The sequence below is a fragment of the Hesperophylax consimilis genome, chromosome 29, assembly GCF_061612785.1.
Source record: "Hesperophylax consimilis isolate HC1 chromosome 29, BYU_Hcon_1.0, whole genome shotgun sequence".
Lineage (NCBI taxonomy): Eukaryota > Metazoa > Arthropoda > Insecta > Trichoptera > Limnephilidae > Hesperophylax > Hesperophylax consimilis.
This window is the reverse complement of record NC_142864.1, coordinates 5474950-5490986: the sequence shown is the minus strand read 5'-3', so window position 1 is coordinate 5490986 and position 16037 is coordinate 5474950. Positions and strand designations below refer to the sequence as shown.

The window sequence follows — 16037 nt, the reverse complement described above, 5'->3', positions numbered from 1 at the left end:
TTTTTAAGTTTTAAACCACATTTTAAAATGGATTATTAAAAAAAAACTGGGTTGATTTTAAGAACACGTCCTCTACTTTTATTAAATCGTCTTAATTCGTGGCAATTCCACTCTTTCCATACTTATTTATATAAACTATAATTTGTTTACCTTACTTCGTGTATTTCTGCATTGTTTGTTTTAAACTGTAAATGCGCCGTTCGCAAATCAGTAAATAAAGTTATTTATTTATTGTCGGGCATATTTAGCAATTTTTAAATTATTAGGTAAACATTTCCTCACTCGCATACCGGACTAAAATAACTGGTATTCTTCCACACTAATGTGAATATGAATTTAAAAAATTATATCTTTTTTTATTTTTTGAATAACTTATATACAAAACCTTAAATTGTAATATTTAATCATCGAAGACAATATACAATAGACATAATTTGAAACAGAAAAGGATAAGATTAGACCTCAAAGTTTTGCCGGGGATTTACTCTACCACTAAGCTAATTCCACCCTATCCCCTTTGGTCATTTTATTAATATTTTTTTAATGTGAAACCGCACTGTTCCCAACCGTCTGGAGCCAGTGAGGCTGAAGGTGGCGAGGAGTGGAAAGAGATGTGAAAGAGGAAGGTGGGGAAGTTGCAAACTATTCAGATCTGGTCACCAAACACGGTTGATGCCATTTCAAGCAACGTTTCAATTCTGAATGGTGTTCCTACACCAGGGCGATACTAAGAGTATCTTCCACTCTGGAACGTGCGGAAAATATACTGTTTATTATTTTAAATGAGTAATTTATGAAATAACACAAATTAAATTTGATTTGATTTGAACCCGTGACCTCCGGCTTGCTAGTCGAGAGCCTTACCCCTCGACCACGGAGACCGTCAAATTTAACTGTATAATATTTCCACTAAGAGCTATCAACGATATCTTCATTTTCTTACCGAATATTTTGATTGGCTGCTATTTGATTATGCACGATTGCAAGATTCTTCCTGAACTACATGTAACCTAAATAGTGTCTAGGATAAAAATATACATTTTTGTTTTAATGCAATATTTTAATTTTAATTCTTTATACCGAATCTTTTTATACTGCAAGAGTCCCAACTGTAGGGATTCAGATGGCAGCCCCAATCGGGGTAAGTTGTAAGATTGAAGTTAACGGGGAGGAGAAGAAGATGTGAAAGAGTAAGGATGAGAAGTATCTGGCTATTCAGATATAGTTACTATTTTAATTTCATCTCATTATTCTTCATCTTCATCAACCCAAGTGGAATGCAACGGCCGTTGATTTAGCAGTGATGCCCGAGTTTATGGGGTAAGAATTGTTCATATCTTGGTGACAGATGCGTCTGCCCACCAACTGCGTGGCGGGCCGGATCGGAAAATACTAATTCAGTGAGACCCTCCGTCACTCCTAAACACGCTAACCGCCAGATTCCTATCCACCCCTAGTACATTTCCTTTCCAAAGCTTCCTATTACACGGCATCCCCCAAGGTAACATGAACAGGCCCTTGTTAAATCCTACCTATAAATAAACTGCATAAAATAACTCAACGTATATTTAAATCAATTAAATTGTTTGTTTTTCAACATAAAACTACAAAAAAAAAATAATCAGGATCGACCAACTAATAAAATCTAATAACCTCGAATATTTTTCAAAACGAAACTATTTATCGTCTAACCATTGTACATACGTAGTCCATATTTACGAATCAATATTTAAAAATAGCTAAATATCAAACATTTTTATCTACAACAATAATAATTTAATGTTAAACATAAGGAACATTATAATCTGCACGTTCATAAATCGCGATAATTTAATTATTTTATGGAAATGCACCTTTTGGAAGTTATTCTTTAAAATATTAATACGAATTATTTGTTTGCGCCCGTACATACACAATATATAAACTCAATTATTCCAAGAAAGGCATACAAATACAATATTAGATATTGTATTTGTTTGCCTTTCTTGTAAGAGTTGAGTTTTTATACGAACAAATCTATTTATTCGTATTTGAAAATTGATTAATAATTCTCTTTTTAAAATAATTGGTTCATAGGAATATTGTTGAATAATATTCTCTTTTTGAATATGAATTGATTTGCGAGAAAAATTTTGTGTTCCCTTTTCAAATTTAAAGTGATAACATGAATAATGTTGAATTCTCTTTTTGAATATGAATAAAATTGATTCTTAAGCATATTGTTGTTATATTGCGTATGTACAGGCGCAAACAAATAATTCTTTTAAATATTTTAATATGAATGAGAGGATTATGAATTTTTTTAACAGTTTTAATAAAAACTAAATAATGTTTTATATTGTTTAAAAAATGTTACATTTTGTTGTTATTCGAAATTCTCATCAAATGTTGCTACTCAAAATATAACTTTGCACAGTAATAATTTTGAGCAGATTAAATTAAAAATAACTTACAGTAGTTGAATGAAAATTGTTTCAAAGAATTTTCTTTCTAAAAATCAAAATAATTAATTAGTGTTTACATTATTCCTCCATCAGTAAAACGGACTCAGTGAGATTAAAATTAATGATGTGTTGATTTGATCAATAAAAATTGTTCTCGGACGGTTTAAAACAAAGTTATTGAAGAAGAATATACCAATACACACAAGATGCTGTACGCCATACGACAGGTGAGTCTTACTATTTATTCTTATGTACGACTAAATCTGAACAAGGAGGTATCTATATGTATATGAATGCGTTGTTAGAGCTGCAAGGATTAAGGATTTCAATTTTGACATTATTTGGTTCCTTATATTTTTTAATGTGAAATCGCATAAGAATCCTAACAGCTTCAACTGTGTGGAGCCAGTGAGACTATGGCATTCCCAATTGGGGTATGTTGTTAGGCTTAAGAGGAAGCTACAAGCCAAAAATATAATGGTATACCTTATATTGTAAGTAATAGGCATTAAAATCGCTTGACAAACAGAGTCTAGAAACGTTCGATTTCAAGCACAAAACTGGTTTTTATTTATTTTGTAAATAATTTTATAAGAAAGCAACAAAAGTTAATCAAATGAAACTGTCACAGATAATCTTAGCTATAATACTGTATTTTTTAATGTTGTTTCCTTTACGCGTTCATACATTTCTATTGAAAAAATATTTTTTTTAGTAGTTTACATTTATATTTTTTATTGAGTAATTCATTATCTTATTTGTATTTTACTCAAGCGAAACGATAGAAAAACCTTCAATTTATCTAAAGCATATTTTTTGGAATTCATAATGTACACCAATTCGTTATAAAGATTAATCAAAATATTGATTTAGCATTAAGCTTTGCCTTAAAGTACTGGCTAGAGGAAGAAGATGGGAAGGTGTGGAAGTACCTGGATATTCAGATCTGGTCTAGAACCCACATTACATTATTCATGTATGCTTGTACAATTAGCTTTATTGAAAGAATACAAAATAAATTGTTAAGTTTTCAATTACATGAATATGACTAAATTGCCGGATGGAATTATTTTCACTGACTATATAAAATTCTAAATGATGCATTTGATATTCCAGAATTGTTTACATTGATAAGCAAAAATTTAACACTAGAAGTTGTGATTAATTTCACTAAAACAATAATACATATTTTAAAATGTCTTTTAAAATTTTTCTTTTTTTTTGGTTTTGATTTGATTGACAATTGAACCTTCCTATCCAAAAATTGGGGTCGAAAACTCGACCAAATTCACGTAGGACACACATTTTTTTCGTATATTAACTGTTGTAATTTCATCCGATTTCAGAGAAATGCTTATATGTCCGCATGTTTGTATGTGACTGCCACCAAAATTTCAAAGAATACATTTTCGTTGACAACGAGTCTATCTCCTGTGTTTCACCTCTATCAGATGCCGTAAAGTAGTTTAATTTCTACTTCCAAAAGTTTGCATTCATTAATTCATGAAAAAGTGAAATGCAAATAGATTTATAACAGTTTCTGTCGCCCTAATATTGCTTGATTTAACCTGATTTCCTGCATAAAGACTAGGTCACTGAAAAGTGATCCTCCCCTCGCTGTGGAGCGACCGCGAATTGCAAGTGAAGGAACCCGATTACACCCCTATCCCCTGTTGAGGGATGCCGAGCATTATAAGGGATGAATAGAGAACCATATCGCTTAACAGTGCCGCAGGACTCGCTACTCAGTACTGCAAGTTAAAGGTTGTGTTTCGATGATAAGAGGTGTTATTTTGATATTCAATCGTAAAAGATCAATGGTTTCGTTGCTTGTGTGGCACGTAGCGCCGTCTTGTTGAAAGTAAACGCTGTCCAGATCAATACCATCCAATTCCGGCCATAAAAAATCATTAATCATCTCTCGATAGCGCAATCCATTTACCGTAACTGTTGCTCCAGCCTCATTTTCAAAAAAGTAAAGTCCAATGACTCCGCCGGACCATAAACCGCACTAAACAGTCACACGTTGAGGATAGAGAGGATTTTCAACAATAAATCTTGGGTTTTCCGAGCCCCAGATGCGACAATTTTGCTTGTTGACATGGGTGGAAATGGGCCTCATCACTCAAGATGATTTGCACTCAAGTGAATTTTAATAATTTCAATGCATTGTTGAAGCGTGTATCGTTCAATTTTTATTAATGGCGTAGTTTCTACTTGTCAAATGTCAAAAAATGACAGCTTCCAAAGTAATATCTACCGAAATAGCGGGCTGTTCAAAATAACACCACTTATTGGAATACCCTGTAGTATGAATTAAATTCAATTAACGTAAAACAATTTTAATGTTTGATTTTAACGCTTTAAAAATCTTGCGTTACCTCTGACCTAAACTAATTTGTAAATCAGAATGACTGGTTTTATTATTCTACTTGAGAACCTCACAATAGTACCAACTGCCCCCAAACGTCTGGAGCCATTGAGACTATGACATCAGTGGAGTGGGGGAGGAGATGGGGCAAAGGAAGGTGAGGAAGTTTCGGGCCATTTAGATCTTGTCACCAAACAAACATGGTTAAAGCCATTTCAAGCAACGTTTCAATTCTGAATGGTAGTCTCTGAGAGTATATTCTACTCTGGAACGTCCGTAAGAAATGTGAAATAATTTTTTTTATTATTTTTTTATATTAACTCCACACAGGAGGCCCTGAAGAAAATAATTTCCCTCAGGGCCTATGTCATCTTTGGGGATGCTGTGTGGAGGGTCTTTTTGTGGAGAGGAAGGAGTGAACATGGGTCTTGAAGATTCCCATGTTGTAGGAGGGAGGAAACACAGAGGCCGGCAGTTCGTTCCACAGCCGAGCTGTTGAACTTAAGAACGAATCGTAGAAGCGACCCGTTCTCATGTGACAAATGTCAACTGTGTACAAATGTTGGGCGCGCGTTTGGCGTGTATCCCGACTACGCACCGGTGCCGAAGGGATCAATGACGCTTGTTCCTCAGAGCATCTTCCATTGTAATACCGATAGAACAAGGACAGCATACCTACCTGACGCCTGTGGTCTAAAGATTGCAGTCCGTTTGTTAAGATTGGGGAATCTATCAAACGGACCGCCCGTTTCTGTACAGAGTCAAGGGTTTTTTCAGGTATTTAGGGGCTCCGGACCAGAGATGGCTGCCTAACCTATAATACAAATATAGTTGTTTACAGTAGTAATTAAGTTGAAATCAAGTGTAATTAAAAAAAAATTGCGTGTGCAGCGGAATTCGGAAACATTACCGTTGTGAGTTGTGAGGCTGAAGTTAGTGGGGAGGTGAAGGAGATAGGAAAGAGGAAGGCGATGGGGATAAAAACGTGGTGAGGTGCCTGGCTATTCAGATCTGGTCACCTATTGTTCCACAATATTAACGATCGCTTCTTGGAATTGAACCCAGGAATTGCTCTACCGCTGAGGTAATACGACCATATCCTCTTCGGTTATATTTAACTGTATCGTACGTCGACTAAGTGTTACCAACGTTATCTTCATTTTCTTAACGCATATTGGTATTGTATGCTATCTTTATGAATGTTTGCAAGAATCTATCCGAACTAAATACATTCTAGATAGTGTCTTGGATAAATGTAACATTTCAATTTTGATTTGCGACATCTGTTGACTTCTCTACAAGTCTAGAATGATTTTTTATTCATTTTTGGAATAACTTAATGACTCAAAACTCAAAATGTAATAATTAATATTGTCTTTAGTGATTAAATATAACAATTTGGAGTTGTACTCTTATAAGTTTTTAAAAATAAAAATAAGCTATATTATACTAGAGAAACACTTTTGTAATCAGAGCAGGGCCCGATACAGGTCCTTGTGGAATTAATGAAGAAGCATTCAATACAATCCAATTACGTTACCTTGGCATACCTAATCTATGCGTTGGTCCAAGTGTAACACGCTTTAGGATGCTGATGACTTTGCCATTACAGCATGATGTAAATCAGCGTTATAGATTAATCTCCAGTTGGGTTAGGTTAGGTTTTAAATGTGTTTGTATAATATAATATATTAAGGAAACAGTTTTGTAATCAGAGCAGGGCTTGATACTGATCCTTGTGGAATTACTGAAAACATTTTCAATACAATCCAATAACGTTACGTTAGCATACCTAATCTATGCGTTGGTCCAAGTGTTACACGCTTTAGGACGCTGGTGATTTTGCCGTTACAGCATGATGTAAATCAGCGTTGTAGATTCATCTCCAGTTGTGTTCTTTCTGCTCTCTCGGCAACAGTGGTTGTTTACTTCTGCTTGTATAAACACCAGGCAATCGGCTAACACAAGGCGAGGAATAAACAATAAGCTGAAATATAATAAACAATAAACTAAAATTTAATAAACAGCCGACCAGCTAAACATCAACACGGCACGGCAAACAATAGTGCTATGTTTACCAAATAAAACATGCCGATGTAATATAATAATATATTATGTTTTATATAATATAAGGCATTGCTGTTCGCACCACGAAGAGACGTGCGCAAAACCGTGTTTTGTATTTAGCAGTTATTTTTCTCTGATTTATTAGTACAACGCGTTAGATTGGCATTTGCTTTCTACTAAAATAGCGCGAATAAAAAGACTGGTAAGTTTGGAGTCGGTTTATTCATAAAAGTAAAAATATTCACATATTTCCGCCTACTGCAGTTTAATGTAACAGGAAAGTTAGTTTTTCGATATCACGAATTTGAGCCTTAATAAAATGTTGTTGATTTGAGAGGTTTATTGGATTAACTAATTATTGGATAACAAACACCTTTGCCATAGGTCGCTCGAAGTGGTTCGTTTCGTTTGGTGATTTTGCAGGGGTTCCAGGGTTTATCGCCTGCCCATCAACTGTGTGGCGTGCTAGATTGGGAGAGGCTGGTAAGGGGAGGCGTTTTGACATCTCCAACTGGTCTCTGGACCCATCGCCTTGCACAACAGTGGGAGGGATATATGTCCGTCACCCCCGGACATACTGATCCCACCCCTCATACCCCTTTTCCTTCTCAGAACTTCCATTCCTTAAAAGACGACAAAGGACTTGAGGGCAATTATTTTCCTAGGGGTGTCCTGTGTGGGGTTATAGTAAAAAAAGGTTCTCATTTTGTTTTATTATTGAATTCATCCTTAACTTCTAGTTTTGTTTTAACTTCTAGCTTAGTCCTTAATTTCTATTTACTATCCTTTGCTGTTTTATACGCTTATAAGGGCTCGTTATTATTTACGCAATTCTAATTTATGTCTTAAACTTGTGTGACATTTTGTAAAAGCTGAAAGCTAAAAGGACAAAGTTTGACGAGTTTTTCTCAATAATTCTAGAATTTTCAATTTAGTGGGAATGATATATAGAGAAAATTAATAAAGACCTAATAGTATTTATACTGATTCATACCATAATGTATACATATTTTACGTGTAAATTTTCAAGTACACTACCTTACAGTAACTCTTTACCCTATGATCTTTTAAAATCTGCATAATAGAAAAATGGAAAAAATAGAAGACATTCAAATATAATTAACCCGTGTAAATAGTGCCTATAGTGAACTTATCGAATTACACTCTCTGGCAACCAGACGTAAACATTCTGATGTAGTGCTGCTACACAAAATTATGCATGCATCAGTTGATAGTTGATACACCAAACATCTTATCGACACCATTAAAAAAAAATCAACAAGGAGGATTAAATACATTTTCTACATGTCGGATAAAGCCCCCCGCATACCCAATTTCTACAGATTTATAACAAGTTTTTCTTTGACTCATTAAGTTTTTAAGTTACAAAAAATAAATGTTATTAATTAATTAATCTATATTATTAATTATATGAAATTCCCTCGATAGAAACAAATCGCAAAGTAGGCTCCGAAAATTATTAAAAAAAAACGTTTTGTTCCGTTATATATGTTATAGACATGAAAAATTCACAGTGTATCTTTAAATGCAACTAAAGCATTTGTCGAGAGATTTTCGCTCTATTTCAAACGAGACGTATTTTATTAAATATTTTCACCGTTAAAGCGAAGCTTAATACCAAATCACTATTTTGATTAATCTTTATAACAAATCTGTGTACATTATGAATACCAAAATATGCTTTGGATAAATTGAAGGTTTTCCTATCGTTTCGCTTGAGTAAAACTCAATAAAAAATATAAATGTAAACTACTAAAAAATATTTTTTTTCAATAGAAATGTATGAACGCATAAAGGAAACAACTTTTAAAAAATACAGTATTATAGCTAAGATTATCTGTGACAGTTTCACTTGATTAACTTTTTTGCTTTCTTATAAAATTATTTACAAAATAAATAAAAAAAAGTTTTGTGCTTGAAATCGAACGTTTCTAGACTCCGTTTGTCAAGCGATTTTAATGCCTATGCCTATTTTAATGATTATTGTTTTTTCAATATTGGCGCGCTCCCTCTAACATTCGTATTTACATATCTCCCTTTCAAACCATCTTTTAAATCACCGATACATTGTTGTATTGTATTTGTATGCTTTTCTTTAAAGAATTGAGTTTTGTACGGACAAAATCATTTATTCTATTCATATTGCGTTTGTACAGGCGCAAACAAATAATTCATCTTAATATTTTGATGCATAACTTGCAAAATGTGAAAAAAATGATTATATTAAGTGTTATAAATTTTCGTGTCCCTGTTAAATCAACTCGACTCCACCATCTTTTCCACAGTGACAATCATAGCACTAACTATTTGTATCATTCACCGTTGGCGCGTTTTCACCGCACTGCCAACACGTATACAGACCTTTTTGATATTTTCAAAACCTCACCGTCTTGCATCAAGGCAAAAATACTTGGTTGTGAATGTAACTGATATGTTTGTGAAATGTTAAATGTCTGTTTGTACTGCATCATACTGACTGTTGTGTTCTTCTTTATGTGTAACATATATATGGTGTTCTATACATATACATTCCACATATATACATATATGTGAAATGTATATGTATAGCATCAATAAAAACTGCTTGTGGATGTAAAAATGCTATTTCTAATTGTCAAGTCTCTGACAGCCCTGAACTGTGTACTTATAATCCAATGTTTCACATTACTGTAAAAGCCTTTTATGGCGTTTAATAAATAAATAAATAAATAAATATATTAGCTTTATCTTAGATCGAGCAGTTTATCAATAATTTTATGGTTAGCCTAAAAACTTACCACACAAATACAGGATATTTCTATATATATATTCTTATATGCAAGTAATGTCATAGTTTTCAAAGTCCATCTCACTAGTGTTTCCTGTTTTGAGGCGGTCTGTAGTAGTTTTTCTAAAATATTATTGCATTTATTAGCTAGATGTATTTTCATTGTATTCATACCGTCTTACTCAAAACAGATAATACGGAGTTATTAAAAAGGGTTAGTAGAAAACGTTACTCATAATCTCTCGCATGCGTAATGCGTATACCGGTCTTAATATGGCAGTATCCGTGGCTGACAGATTTTTAAAACGCTCGTCCCGTGTTAGATTACGATCGTATTAAGACGGAGATCGCGGAATTAATTAACAATCTGGTTGATTTGATAAACGAAAAATGTTAAAAAGCAGTTAAACCCTTTTGCAGCAATCTAAATATCGATTTACTAAAGCAAATACGGAACGCATAATCGAATTTCGAAGCAATTCAAAACAGACCGGGTCAATTACATCGCAAATTTCTTCTGAAGGAACTTGAAGTTAGTAACTAAACGCGAAATGAAAAATCACCCTGTTTTTTAGAATTGGAACAATATTCGGCCAAATCCTCCTATAGATTATACCAATGCTGCAACGGCGTATTAGGGAATCTTTTCAAGCAAGACTGATCATTTTTACACGTTGATTTTCACTCAGTATATACTAGTTCTGCTATTTTTTGTTTGATTTAGTGGGGCTATAGTTAAATAAGGATATATTTACTAGTGTTCGGAAATAAATAAAATAAAACACGTAAAGCCGTCGGTTTCAATGAACAAATGAAGTTATTGATGTATTTAATATCATGTAAATGCAAGCCATGAAATTTGGCAGTATAATGAAGCAATTGTTTTAGTAATCGCAAAACGAAGCGAATTGTTTTGGCTGATTTGCAACTAATAGCACGTTTGGTGAAAGCATTCTCATTGGTTTGTTTATTACATTATGTTTAGTTGGAAAGACAAAGAAGAACGATATCCGTTAGAGCAGATATGCTGTCAAGGCGTTTTCACTTTTGCAGTACAAACGTCAAAAGGATACTATTCAACGCATTCTGCACTTCGCTGTACACGTCAGAACTGTGGTTAGATTACACTGCATCCCAATGGCATAAGCTAAAAGTCGCTTGCTAAATAATGCTTATCTCCAACTGTTCCGCCTACCGACATACTGCAGCGCTACGGAAATGTTCTTGGAGGGACGGGTGCACTCTTTCAGAGCGCTTCTCCGCCATCACATGGGAAGCTTATGGTGCAGACTACTCCAGTCAAATAAAAAATCACTGCCATGGTTTCCTGAATGGAGTCCCCCCTGATGGCCCTATGGAGATGGGAGATGTTCAAATGTCCTCCATGAACGGCTGTTTGCACACATTTTTCACTTCTATTTTTATTTGTCTGTTATTTCAAAATATTTATTGTATTGTATTGCACTACCCCTGCATACATTCTAGAATAAACTATTACTATTATAAATAACTAACTAATCATCACGCCGTTTCCCCGCAGGGGTTGGCAGAGAGGTCCTTAACTCATTCACATTCATACATCATCTCATACATACTAATCTATTATTCTGACTCTTGACATAGCCTGACTCAAGTATCTGATTCACTTGGTCGTGCCATGTCTTCCTCGGGCGTCCCCGACTTCTGCTACCATTCACATTTGCATCGCCCAAACTATCTGAGCGTCCCTTTCTTGATCTTACTCATTACGCTTACATCAGCATTGAACGCTTTGCGGATCTCCATATTTTTCACACGATCGTACATGGTTTTACAACACATACGTCTCAGGGATCTCATTTATACAGCCTTTCTATGCCAGGGAAGGAAGCTAGCAGTTCACAATGGAGTGCTGGTACCTACCTTATTACTATTATTATTACTTAACTTAGGCAGATATATATGATTAGAGTCTATTTAAAAAAAAATTAAGTAAGTCTTTTATTTTGCAACACTTTTAATGAATAAAATCTAAAATTGTAATATTTAATCATACGATAGTATTAGCGACTTAAAAACAAAAATTTGAAACAGAAAAGATTTAGTCGCATTTAGGAATCGAATCCAAAACCTTAGCATTGCCGAGTATATGCTCCACCATTGAGCTAATTTAAACCTATTCTCTTCGGTCAAAATTTAACTCTATCACAGTTTAACTAAGAACCACCAACATCATCTTCATTTTCTTAACGCATTTTATCTTTATGCATGATTGCAAGATTCTTCGCTAGCTAAATGCAATATAGAAAGTGTCTTGGATAAAGAAATCTATTTTATTTTAATGTGCGACATCTGTTGGCTTTTCTACAAGTTTAGGATGGACATTTTAATTTTTGGGATTAATTTTATTCTTATTATTATTGTTTATTTACTAACGGATCATGTCCAATTACAACATACGACATATTTTACACGAAGTAGAAATGTTATAATAGAGGACAATTGAAAAAATACTGCTTTGACAAAAATAGGGCACAAAAACAATAAAGATAATGTCAAGTCAAGAACAGAACAAGGTTTTGATGGAGTTGGACTTCTGCCACATCAATATAAAATATTAATTGCGCAATGACTGACAAAAATCATTAAGGTTTATACCAAATAAATCAAGGTTCTGACTTGAGTTGACAAGTCCTGCCATTCTGGACATTGTTGAATTGTATCCATAATTTGTGGAGTGTTGATTGAGGAAAAGCAATTCGTTATTTTAATGAGTATAACCTACTATATTATAGACAATATTAACCACTTTACATTAAAATATACCGTAAAATACGTAAAATTTTAAACTTCAAATGTTTCTGCTTTCTCCAAGACAAACTGGACGTATCTTATGCACTTAAATTAAGTGTACATTCTGTATCTCCTTCCGTGATAAACCTAATATATACCTATTCAATTGTAACCAACTGTCAATAAATACTCCCACACCCTCCCACAAGTCCCTACGTTTCAATTGCTTGTTTGTTTATGTCTCAAAAAATCGATAGCTCTTTTCCCCAAATCCTTTAAACCCGTAGACAGAAATACTTGCTCTGCCCATAACTCGAAACTTTAACACCATAAAGGAGCCAACGAATCTATATATATAAAAATGAATGTTTCTTTAGTTGTTCCGTACGCGTTCCTATGCAATTCAAGTCGGGGACGTTCGAGAACACTCTAACGCATTATCTCTGCACTAGAATGAGTTACCGAGTCAAATTTTAAATCGACATGATCTAGTTTTTTAACAGTAACAATGCGGATCAACGTAATACTATATAAAGTGAATGGTAGAAATATTCGGGGCTGCCCGAGGAAGACCCGAATCAAATTATTATTTGTGGTAAAATAAGACGTAATTGATGAACGATGTAAGAAGAATATTTGACTTTTAAGTGAATGGTTACGTAATGTCACCATGGTTATTCAAGCTATACATGGATAATTGTAAGCAAAAATTGAAAGAGGTGGGATTGGGCGCGAATGTGAGTAATCTGAGAGTATTTTACCTGTTGTATGCTGATGATGCGGTGCTGATTGCTAACAGAATGGCAGATCTACAGTCTCTCGTGTCTAGGATGAACGAAGTATATATGAAGAATGAGTTAACGATGAATGTAAGTAAGTCTAAAGTAATGGTAATGGTGGTTGAAAGAGAGAGTACGAAAACAGTGTGCAGTATAATTGTGAATGAGGAATACTTGAAGCAGGTGGATGAGTTTGTGTATTTGGGAAGTATGTTTTAGAGAGATGGGAAGGCTGACAGAGATATTGACAGAAGGGTAAATGCAGGTAACTCCATTAATGGAGGACTGAACGCAGTTGGCGCTATCAAAAAATTGTCCAAAGATGCGAAGTTAGCAGTCCACAATGGAGTTCTGGTACCTACCCTGATGTATGGAAGTGAGGCATGGAACTGGCATGAAAGTAGACTAAATGCTGTAGAAATGAGATCCCTGAGGCGTATGTGGAGTAAAACCATGTATGATCGAGTGAGAAATGTGGAGATCCGCAAATAGTGCAAGGTTGATGTAAGTGTAATGAGTAAGATCAAGAAAGGGACGCTTAGATGGTTTGGGCACGTAGAGCGAATGAGCGAAGAAAGGAATGAAAGGAGAATATACGATGCAAATGTGAATGGTAGCAAGTCGGGGACGCCCGAGGAAGACATGGCACGACCAAGTATGAGACGATTTATGAATGTGAATGAGGCAAGGAGTGTGTATCAAGACCGAATTGTTTGGCTGTCCGTCCTCTCTGCCTATCCCTGCGGGTAAACGGCGTGATGGTTAGTTAGTTAGTTAAGTGAATTTTTGAAGAAGTTGCGGACGCCCAGAAAACATATGGCACCATCAATTTCAATAATTTATTTCGATATTAATAATGCACCCAGTTGTCACAACTTCAAAACGTTACCCCAAACCATTTAGAAGTCCCTAAGTAATGCCGGGTACACGTCAGCTAGTACAAAATATAAATCATAACAATGGGCTTGTTGTAGATATTTTATTTTCATAACAATCAGAGTTCTCCTACTCCGCAACTGAAACACAAGCAAGATGGAATCTAAATCAATCATTCTATAATCACTACCTTCATGTAATTGTTATAAAATTCCACGTGTTATTGAATTACGCTAACATAAGTCATAAAGCAAGTTTAAGGCCTCCGTGATCGAGAGAAAGGGCTTTCGACTAGTAATCCGGAGGACGCAAGTTCAAATCGAGGCGTGTGCAAGTAAATTTTATTTGATAAATTTCACGATAAATTTAGTATCTCAGTATCGCATCGCTGTAAAACCACCACTCACAATTGTAACGTTGCTTGAATTTGCGTTGCATTGATTGGTGACCACATCTGAATAGCCAGGTACTCCACCACCTTCCTCTTTCTCGCCCCCCTACCTTCAGCCTCACATACCCCAATTGGGGATGCCATAGTCTCACTAGCTCCAAACATAAGATAATTAAAAAAATCTATCTAAAAATTGCATTCGTGCTAACAATTTTGCCTACCAACAGGAGCCTTATTGGAATGGTATGTTGTTTGTGCTCGCAAAATTCGAAAAGTAGTGCACCGATATCGCTGAAAATTTCAAAGTTTATTCTCATTAGTGCCAGAAATGTTTATAGAGTAGATTTAATGGTAAAATAAGTCGAGGACAACCGAGAAATACTTAAAGACATTAGCAATAGTAAAGAATTGCTGTGTCTTAACTGAACAACTCTCGAACTGAAATTTAAACTATTTTTAGCTTACAGCATCATTTCTATCGTGCTGAAATTTAAAATATTCATTCGATACAATTGGTTTTATATTAAATTAATCTTTTTATCACCCTCTCATAAGCTCCTTGTATCATCGCGCTATATTCCCCGTGAATTTCTGGAACAACCGGCCGCACCCTTAGAGGACGCGCTCGGTCGCGTGTCTCAACAGCGACTGTGTTGCCCCTCATGAGCGAGTCCGTTTTATACTACCGGAAAATACGGCGCCGAACGCCAATTTTGAAAATGGAACGCGAGAGCTTCATTCATGGCGGCGGGAGATTTGAGTGAATGGAATATTTAACACAGTTATCCACGTTTTAGGAGAAACACAAATTATGCAATTTTCCAGTTTTTATTCATTTAATTTAATTATTTACTATGTTATTTTATGATGAATACCATATTGATTGTTGTGGAATTTAGGGGGTTAATATTTTTTATTTATTTGTACACAGAATTTTAGTATCAAAACCGCTGAAATCATGTTGACTTGTTTTTAGCGTAGGTACATAGAGAAAAATGATCATGTTAAAAAGTGACAGCATGCCAACTTCCTGATAAAATATTAGTCATTCTGAAAATATCGAGAACATGTGGTATTTTCCTAATACATATAATGACAGAATACGACAATATCAGTTTGTCAATATCAATATCAGTATTTTTATGAACACGTGTTCCGCATTCCTCATTCTGACTGATAGTTAGGAACTCTTTCAATTTATTCGTTATAGGCCTGCAGCCCAATTTTCCCAACAGGAAAACGAAAACGAATAATTTGACCAGATTTCTAATAAATTATCAGTAAGTTTTCTACAATATAAAAAAAAACTCCGGTGCAATGAACTCTAGAACATGGATTTGTTTTGAATTTAAGTGTCATTTTTTAACATTAAAATCAGACAAGCGATAAAATTGGTACCAAAATGAATTAATAATTCATTATTTGAAATGTGCATTTCTTTTGTTATACATTTTGACAGATTTTTTTTATTTTTCAAGTTTACTAACGGTGTTAATTCAAAAGGTAAATTTCTGAACGTCTCTAATCCTGAGGCAATAAATACTCTCAG

The 16037-nt window shown here is 34.6% G+C and overlaps 1 protein-coding gene across 9 annotated transcripts in view; it reads left to right on the top strand.

Moving 5' to 3' along the window:
- Positions 1–16037, top strand: part of LOC149409807 (uncharacterized) — a 174999-nt gene that overhangs the window by 95066 nt on the left and 63896 nt on the right. Inside the window, exon 2 of one of the 9 annotated variants that reach the window (XM_089649299.1) lies at positions 2538–2671. The exons of the other annotated variants lie outside the window; for them this stretch is intronic. Within the exon in view, the coding sequence (XP_089505425.1) occupies positions 2651–2671 (21 nt within the window). The 5' untranslated portion in view covers positions 2538–2650. The remainder of the gene's footprint in view (positions 1–2537; positions 2672–16037) is intronic. 9 annotated transcript variants of the gene reach the window in all.